We start from the raw sequence: 9,300 nt of genomic DNA, 5'->3' as shown, positions 1-9,300 counted from the left end.
CACAGGCACGAGCATCTTCCGGCCTGCACCCACACCCTTACCTCCCCAGTCGCCACTATTTTTCCCGGTGTGCCATCCCCGCCCTACACCAGCACGTCTACCGCAACATAAATCGTACCCTCACCAACGCGGTTACTGGGAAGGTCCACTTAACCATGGACACGTGGACAAGTACTGGCAGCAGAGCCACTATATCTCCCTGACGGCACATTGGGTGAATTTGGTGGAGGCTGGGACCATGTCAGAGCCTGGGACCGCTCACGTCCTACCCACACCCATACCTCGGTGCTGGTATCTGTGGCGTATTATGCCCCTCCTCCTCCGCTACGTCTACCTCTCAATTAAGAAGTGTGAGCACGTCGGTAGCGTGCGGTGTGGCGGCACAGTGGTGGGCAAGCATCAGCAAGCCGTGCTGAAACTAATCAGCTTAGGTGACAAGAGGCACACGGCCCCCAAGCTGTTGCAGGGTCTGACAGAGCAGACTGACCCCTGCTTTCGCCGCAGAGCCTCTAACCGGGCATGGTTGTGTGTGACAACGGCCGTAACCTGGTGGCGGCTCTGCAGCTCGGCAACCTCACACACGTGCAATGCCTGGCCCATGTCTTCAATCTGCTAGTTTCTGAAAAACTACTCCCACTTGTCCGGCTTGCTCAGAAACGTGCGCACATTTCTGCAAGTCCACCATGGTGGCTGCCACCCTGAGGACCCTGCAACGTCGGTTTCAGCTGCCAGAACACCGACTGCTGTGCAACCTGCCCACACGCTGGAATTCTACGCTGCACATGTTGGCCAGGCTGTACGAGCAGCGTAGAGCAATAGTGGAATACCAGCTGTAACATGGGCAGCAGAGTGGTAGTCAGCCTCCGCAATTCTTTAGTAAGAAGTGGGCATGGATGGCAGATATCTGCCAGGTCTTCGGAAACTTTGAGGAGTCTACCCAAATGGTGAGCGGCGATGCGGCCATCATTAGCGTTACCATCCAGCTGCTTTGCCTGCTGAGAAGTTCGCTGCTAAGCATAAAGGCCGATGCTTTGCAGTTGGAACAGGAGATGGGGGATGACAGTATGTCGCTTGACCACCCTCATGTCTATATCTCAGCGTGTTTTGGAGGAGGAGGGGAAGAGACTGCTGGCCACACTGCAGTGGGTACCCATGGTGCTTGCCACTCATCTGTTCAGCCTGTATGGGCTGAAGAGGTGGAGGAGGATCCTGAAAGTCATCTTCCTAGTGAGGACAGCGATGTGTTGCGTACTGGTACCCTGGCACACATGGCTGACTTCATGTTAGGCTGCCTTTCTCATGATCCTCGCGTTAGACGCATTCTGGCCAACATGGATTACTGGGTGTACACTCTTCTCAACCCACGGTATAAGGAGAACCTTTTCACTCTTATTCCTGAAGAAGAAAAGGGTACAAGAGTGATGCAATACCACAGGGCCCTGGTGGAAAAAGTGATGCTAAAATTCCCATCTGACAGCTCTAGCGGTAGAGGACACAGTTCAGAGTGCCAACTAGCAGGGGAGGCGTGGGGATCAGGCAGCATGTCTAGTGCAGGCAGGGGAACACTATCCAAGGCCTTTGCCAGTTTTATGGCTCCCCAGCAAGACTGTGTCACCACTCCCCAGTCAAGGCTGAGGGAGCACTGTAAAAAGATGGTGAGGGAGTACGCAGCCGATCGTACCACCGTCCTCCGTGACGCCTCTGCTCCATACAACTATTGGGTGTCAAAGTTGGACACGTGGCACGAACTTGCGCTGTATGCCCTGGAGGTGATGGCTTGCCCTGGCGCTAGCATCTTATCAGAGAGGGTGTTTAGTGCAGCTGTGGGAATCATCACGGACAAGCGTACCCGCCTGTCAAACGTTGCTTCTTTGGTACTACACGGATACGATCTCATTTCTACAAGCCGACCAGGATTTTAGGGGTGTCATATCACTGACACCCCTACGAAGTAAGTCCTTCTCTTTGCTATATCATCATATCCTCTTACTGGAGTACTGGGGTTTTTTTGCTCGTTTTTTTTATTGTTTCCTGCTGCCTCTGGTATACACTTTTACCTAGAGTTACCCTGTGATGCTCTCCCTTCTTGGGATGTCATTCTGACCAGTATTTTGGACACACCGATGACATCACCCGCCACTCAGGATCAACTTTTGACACCACCCGCTATCCAGGACCATTAGACGAACCGTGACCTTCCCTGTAGGGTCTGGTTTCGTCTGGGGTGAGTTCTATCTGATTTCTCTTTTCTTAATACATTGCCATTCTCTCCACCCCCTATTGGAGCGCTAATCTCATATGTTATACCTAAATCGTAGAAAGATAGATCATGCCGTGATTTTTTTTTTTTGCAACATGGCATCAGTGAAAACATCGCTAATGTGAAGGAAACCATTGAAAACCATTGGTTTCATAATTCTGTGTTTACTCACTCTCGCATTACGCCAGTTTTTAATTGCCCATGTAAAGGCGCCCTAATGCTTCGGTGTGCCGTCCGTGAAAAATACGGACAAAAAATACACCCATGTGGACGGGGCCCTAAGGTGCACAAGAACTACAGTGGCGGATTTTTTTGCGCTTGCTAAATATTGTACTGCCGTTTACTTCATTGGCATACAATCATATAAAAATGTGGTAAAGTTCATGCCTGGCAGGTAATCAAAATCTCCAGAGGTCATTATTACACCCATCCTGTACGCAAAAATACTATTAAAATCCTGAGGATAAAAAAGATTTAAGAAAAAAAAAACAACATCTTGATCAGACATCGGAATTCTATTGCAAAAAGTACGCGATCCCGGCTACTAGCTGCAGAGGGCGCTGTAGATCCGACATAACGCTAGAGGAGGCGGGGCGCGGATGACGTCACGTTACCAGGTGACGGGAGAGACGCTGAGATTAGTCGAAATGCGGAAGCGATCGGCCGCGGCGCATGCGCATTACGGAGGCTTCCAATAATTTTTCAAAGCAGCAGCAGAATTTGGCCGGCTGAGCCCGCGGAGCTGGCAGCTGCTGGGGCCGGCGGGGATGGAGGAGGCCGACGAGGTGGAGATGCCGGAGTACTACCGGGAAGACGACGAGGATGGGGGAGAAGAGGAGGACGGAGGAGGCGGCAAAGAGTTTTATGAATTCCAGCCGCTGCCGACACTGCTGGAGGACGAGGTGAGAGCGCGTCAATGTGAGCAGTGCCCCGGCTGCATGGGCTCCTGCAGGCCACCTGTAGCTCCTCTGCAAGGGTGGGACTACAATCCCCAGCAGGCCCAGGTTGCTGCTGGGACTTGTAGTTGTCAGCTAGTGACAGGCCCCGGTTGTCAGAGGCCTGGACTGGTACGGAGGGGCCAGACTGATGCTGCAGGCCCTGCTGCTCAGGTGGCATGCTGGGACTTGTGGTACTACACATGCTTCTAGGTTACAAGGCGCTGCAGGGCATGATGGGATTTGTAGTTCCATCGCACTTGGGAAGTGTAGATTGTAAGACTGGACAGTACTGGAGTCTTAGATGCTGTGCTGGGACTTGTGGTGCCGTGGGGAGCGTGTATGGGACTTGTGGTACACGGAGACTGGAATGGCATGCTGAGACTTGTAGTCCCCCCTCCTGTAGTCTTTTCAGTAGCATCCGCCTTTATGCAAAACTTCATACAGAATAGCACATCACGTTTAAGAGGGCATGCTGGGATCAGTAGTACCGCCAGGACTAGAAAGCAGATCGTTTTCCCCAATGTCCGTTTGCTTGGACCAGTGACTACCTCGGTCACTGATGCCAGTCTGTGGGCATCGGCGCCCTCCATAGATGGAGACAGAAAGATGTGGCACAAGCCCCAGCGAGCGTTGCCATGCAGCCCGAGCCTTAGCCCCCCTTCCCACGAGCGGATGCGCGTTTGTACGCCCTCAGCGCAACTTTTTTACGCACAGGAGACATTTTTTTGCACACCCATCGGCGTATCTTACTGTACTTCTTGCCCTCCCTTGCTCATTGGCGCGCGGCCAACAATGACGCAGCGATGGAGGTGACTAATTTGCCTAATTAGTTCCAGATGTGTTTTATTTTCTAGCGGAATTACACCGCATATCACGCATCTCCTTGGATTCGCCGCCCCCTTTGATTTCTATGGGGACCTTTGGCGCGCAAATGCATAGAAAAATAGAGCGCGCTGCGGTGTTATCTTTTTTTTTTGCGCAATTGGAATACGCTCCGACCCTGGACAAACAAAGATGGCCGCTCGGCGTGTCTGACTATTTCCTGCGCACCGTGCAGTAGTCTGCATTGGAAGTCTTAAGGGCGCGTTCACACGCTCGGATTTACGGCGGAAAGTCTCCATCATAGCCGGCACTGTATGGCGTGGTTTTTAACGCGAGTTAGGGCGCGGAGTTCACCCCTCATTGAGAAGGAGCGACTGCCGCAGTGCGTCTGGTGCTAAGCTTGACATGTAGTGGTTATATATTCCGTACCGCCTGCCAATTTCGGCGCGGGTTTTGTACAGATTTTTCTTCGCAGTGTGAGGACGAGATTTTGAAAATCTCAAGACCGCTGCTTTCTGTAAATGTCGCGGATTTTCCTACCAGAGGGTCCGTATGGAAAATCGTCCCCGTATGGACATGGCCCTAAGAAACTACGTGCGTCTCCTAGGCGCAGTACTGGCCAATCAGCTAGTGATGGGCACTAGTATAGTGAAAAGCAGGGCGGCCATCTTTGTTCAGGACCGGAGGGTCGCTATAAAGGGGTATAGCGGAGATGGGAAGCTGTTGCTATAGTTACCGTCTGTCTGATGATGCCGACGCCTCAGCCCAGCACTGTTTACATCGCACTCATGGACGTGAGTAGGAGCCATGGAAACGGCGTAACGCACCTTGCTACACGGTTTCCATAGCCAGCAGTCACTTCCGCGAGGGCTACGCAAACGGCGCTGGGCTGCAACGCCCCAGTGTGACCAGCAGAGGTGGTCGGAAACACATGGCCGGGCGTGTTTTCCCATCTCTCCATGAAAAAAGCCAACATGGGAATACCCCTTTAACCCTTTAACTCCACAGGACGTAACGTTGCGTCCTGCCAGGGTGGTAGTTTAATGCTACAGGACGTAAACTTGTGTTCTGTGGATGGCGTGAGATTAGAAGTGAGCCCGCGCCATCCCGCAGCAGGGGTTGGCTGGGACTCTTAACCCCTTAAATGCCACGATCAATGTACATTCTGCAGAAGGCCGATGGGTTGCCATGGCAACCAGACACTGGCGTCCGGTTCTGCCACGGCCTGTGATTGCTATTGTGAGTGACTATGCCACATAAAAGTACTGCAATGCATTGTCATAGTGATGAGAGCTTTTAAGGTTCAAGCCCCTCTACAGGGAAATAAAAAAAAATGTAAAAAAACCCCCCCAAAACCTAAAGTCCCCTTTTTTGCACACTTTCCCCTGAAGGTAGCATTCCCCTTACTGTGCCCACTGTACTAAAATAACAGGAGTGCTGATGCCAAGAGAAATGGCAGTGACTCTGCGGCCTCTGATTGGCTACAGTGGTCACGTGACTTCTGAGGACATGATCTTCCCCCTCCAACACCCAGACCACGGCGGTGCTGTAGCGTTGGATTGCGGTGGTAGAGAAAAGGGGTATTAGTGTATCTTGACGCCACCATGAACAAGTGGTGGAGTCAAGACTGACAGGGGGGTGACACCCCCTGTAGCTGTTTTGGCTGAAAATGTGGGTTTGCCTCAGGTCCTGGCAGCCCACAACGCTGATGCTGCTGCAATGCTCCGTGCGCTCCTGGGACAAACCCCTTTGCACGGCTTAAGTAATCTCGGTTGCATGCCGGCGTCAGGCCGCCTTGCAGCTCCATAGGCTTCCGGACCCAGCCTTGCATTGATGCCTTCCGCCAGCCCCGATGCAGGCGGCCATTCTGGCAGCTCAAACCCATTCCCTGATGGGGTGTGCTCTGTTGCCCGCCGGCGCCCGGTGCACTCAGGCATTCTGCCACATCTAACCCCAACCCCCCCCCCCCCCACGGGCCGCGGTCTGTTGGTTGCAGGCGGCCATTGTGGATGCTGTAACCCCTTTCCACGGTGCGCGTGCAGATGGCACCCACCACTATCTCTTGTGAAGCGCAGAGCGGGGTCGGGATGATGGAGGGCACATCATCCCCTCCACAGCTGTATTTGAGGTCGCTGGCAGGCAGGAGAGCGCTCCGGCTGTGCCTTTGCACCACGGACCACTCCATGTATTTTCCTGCACATTGTAGTGACCATCCAGGACCTACCTACAGTGGCTGCTGTGCATCCTATCAGCTAGAGGGGGTGTCACCACCCTGTCAGTCTTGACTCCACCAGGACTTCCTGGTGGCGTCAAGATACACTAATACAGAGAACGGGTAAGTACTGATCCTCGTGGTATTTAGGCATAGGGGCAATGTTGTCCAGTAATTGGACAACCCCCTTTAAGAGGTCTGATCTTGTCTTGTAGGAAAGCTACCTTCTAGGTGGCGCTGTAGAGGCCTTGTGACATCCCTCATTTGCATATCCCCCGTGGCAGTGGCTAGGGCACTTGATTGTTATTTGTTACAGCGTTAAATATTGATATCCTTCTCCACCTTTGGTTTATGGACCCCAGTCTTGTGGACGTCTCGCTTGGGCTATAGTCAGACCTGCCTTTAGCAGCCACATGAGGGGTTCCATCATTTTTGAGGGGAAGCATACCCAGCATGCAAAGCTGTTCTTGCTGTCAGAACATAGTAACAAGGCCGAATGAAGACAATGTCCATCTAGTTCAGCCTGTTTATCCTCCTATGTTGTTGATTCAGAGGAAGGCAAAAAACCCCAAGAGCAGAAGCCAATTAGCCCTTTTGAGGGAAAATTCCTTCCCGACTCCCTAATGGCAATCAGACTGTTCCCTGGACCAACCCCTAAAAGTTCCTACCTGCCTGTATACCCAGATTAACAATTAACCTAAGATTAATAACCTATAATATCCTTCCGCTCCAGAAGGACATCAAGTCCCCTTTTAAACTCCTCTATGGATTTTGCCCTCACCACGTCCTCAGGCAGAGAGTTCCACAGTAATTCTAGAACTTTTTAAGAAGTCCGGAGGAAAGAATGTAACCAAGTGCCACATGGGGTAACGCTGTCCAGGGAGAGGCGGAGGTATTTAACTGAGATATCGCTCACATTGGGCCTTTGTGGGGAGTCACTGCAGTTACGTAGGAATGATCTTAAGTCAAGCAGCCTGTCCGTCTGTGTCAACCCTAGAAACAAACCATCTGCCCAAGGGGTCCATGGGAAGTTCATTGGAACCAAAGAAAACTAACCAACCATAGCCTTTATTGAAGTCCACAAAAATGGTTTCAGGGAAGACCTCATTCATCCCTTTAAAGTTTCCTTTAAGGGGGATTACCCCAAAACCCATTATTGTGCATGCCAATAAATGTTGTATTCATCATTGTACTCCGAGCGTGCTCAGAGTTTGGAAAATGTAGAAACTAGGACTGTAGTACTGGGCAGTGACTGCTGTCAGCTCTCTCCCTCCCGATCCTGGCTGGCAGTACTCCGCGCGCACTGGACATGTGTGGATTAACCCTCTAAAGGCAAATACACCCTCCGAGTTCTGTGAGCACTGGAGATGAAGGACCTGTGATGTCACTCATGCTCCGCCCTTGATCACATGACTGACGCTCATCTCGAGTGAATGACTTGCATGCTCCGCCCCTGATCATATGGTGCGGATCCGCAGCATTTCCGCAACATGTGAGCGCACCTAAATACACGAATGCTCCATCTAACCGAAAGTTAACGTGTGGTTGGGGAAGCTACTAACGATACACGGGGAAGCAAGCGGCTGTCGAGGGAGTGATCTTTCGTCTAGTAGTTGTTGCAGTCATATGGATGCCTTAAAGCGTTTGTACCAAAATCTACAGACATAGCAAACTTGAACTTGACTTGTAACTAGAGATGAGCGAGCGTACTCGGCCACGCCCCTTTTTCGCCCGAGTACCGCGATTTTCGAGTACTTCCGTACTCGGGCGAAAAGATTCGGGGGGTGCCGTGGGTGAGTGGGGGGGGGGGGTTGCAGCGGGGAGTGGGGAGGAGAGAGAGAGAGAGAGGGCTCCCCCCTGTTCCCCGCTGCTAACCCCCGTGCCGCCACGCCGCCCCCCTTTTCACCCGAGTACTGAAGTACTCGAAAATCGCTGTGCTCGATCGAGTAATTACTCGAAACGAGTACGTTCGCTCATCTCTACTTGTAACGCATAACTTTCTGGCCTGCCGTTTATTTGCCCTTTCAATCGCTTTACATTGGGCTTCGTTGTGCTAAAATATCAAGAGCTTTTCCATGGCGTAAAATAACTTGTAGAAAGTTATTAGTCAAGTTAAACTTTGCTGCATCTGTAAAGTTATCCCCCTATCCACAGGGCAGGGTGTAACTTAAAGATCAGCTGGGGCCCCCACCGATCCTGAGAATGAGGATCTCTATGGTCCCTGCGTTTTACACGGGACCGATAAATGGTTGAGATTCTTGTACCCGGTGGGCATCTGTACGATTGTCGTTCGGAGTAAAAGCATGCAGTAAACTAAAGCATGTATCTGCCCGTGTGAACAGGCAGTTGTTCATCTATGAAGGACTGCCTGTTTACTGGGAATGCATGCGGGCAGATGGAACGATCCCCGATTGCTCCACCTCCATTCATAGACCGCTGTAATTAGGAATCGCTACAAGATAAGTAAACCTAGCGATGCAGCCTTACATGTCTGTTGTAGGCCGCCTTCACACGGAGGAGGCGGAATCCAGCTCTGGCAGTAGTGGTGTCCGCGTGCACCTATTCTGTCTTTGGCTTTACTGTACTGTGGATGGACCCGGCGGCTCGCTGTCACGTATGCGCAGTACAGATTTTTTTTTTCAACAGTTTTTTTTTTTTTGTTCCTGCGATGTCGCTAGGCGACGACACGGAATCTACAACCTTTCCGCAATGTTCATTGCGGATTGGCCGCGGGTTGAATGGCTTCCATTGACTTCAATGATCCTCAGGATCAGTCATCAGTAGTTGGCCTGCTGTCAATGTAAACAGTGCTGAGTGCGGATAGCGCCGTCAACATTGTAGCAGCCCAGTTTTGGAACTACAGGTACAACTCCCATTGTATTACGTGAGAGCTGTGCCTGCAGTACCAAACCGGTCCACTGCAATACGGACAGTGCTGTTTCCTTCCAGCATTGTCCACATGGACATGTGGAATCCCGAGTGGTGGATCCCCACCGATCAACTATTGATGGCCTATCCTGAGGATCAGTCATCAATACAAAAGCCTCATGATGCGGATTTTGATGCTG

General features: G+C 51.7%; 1 protein-coding gene across 1 annotated transcript in view; it reads left to right on the top strand.

Moving 5' to 3' along the window:
• Positions 1–2,989: 2,989 nt before the first annotated feature.
• Positions 2,990–9,300, top strand: part of KNDC1 (kinase non-catalytic C-lobe domain containing 1) — a 122,473-nt gene continuing 116,162 nt past the window's right edge. The window contains exon 1 of the mRNA XM_066601011.1: positions 2,990–3,162. Coding sequence (XP_066457108.1) covers positions 3,028–3,162 — 135 coding nt within the window. The 5' untranslated portion in view covers positions 2,990–3,027. The remainder of the gene's footprint in view (positions 3,163–9,300) is intronic.

Source organism: Eleutherodactylus coqui, chromosome 4, assembly GCF_035609145.1.
Source record: "Eleutherodactylus coqui strain aEleCoq1 chromosome 4, aEleCoq1.hap1, whole genome shotgun sequence".
Classification (NCBI taxonomy): Eukaryota; Metazoa; Chordata; class Amphibia; order Anura; family Eleutherodactylidae; genus Eleutherodactylus; species Eleutherodactylus coqui.
This window is presented reverse-complemented; position numbering and strand designations above follow the sequence as displayed.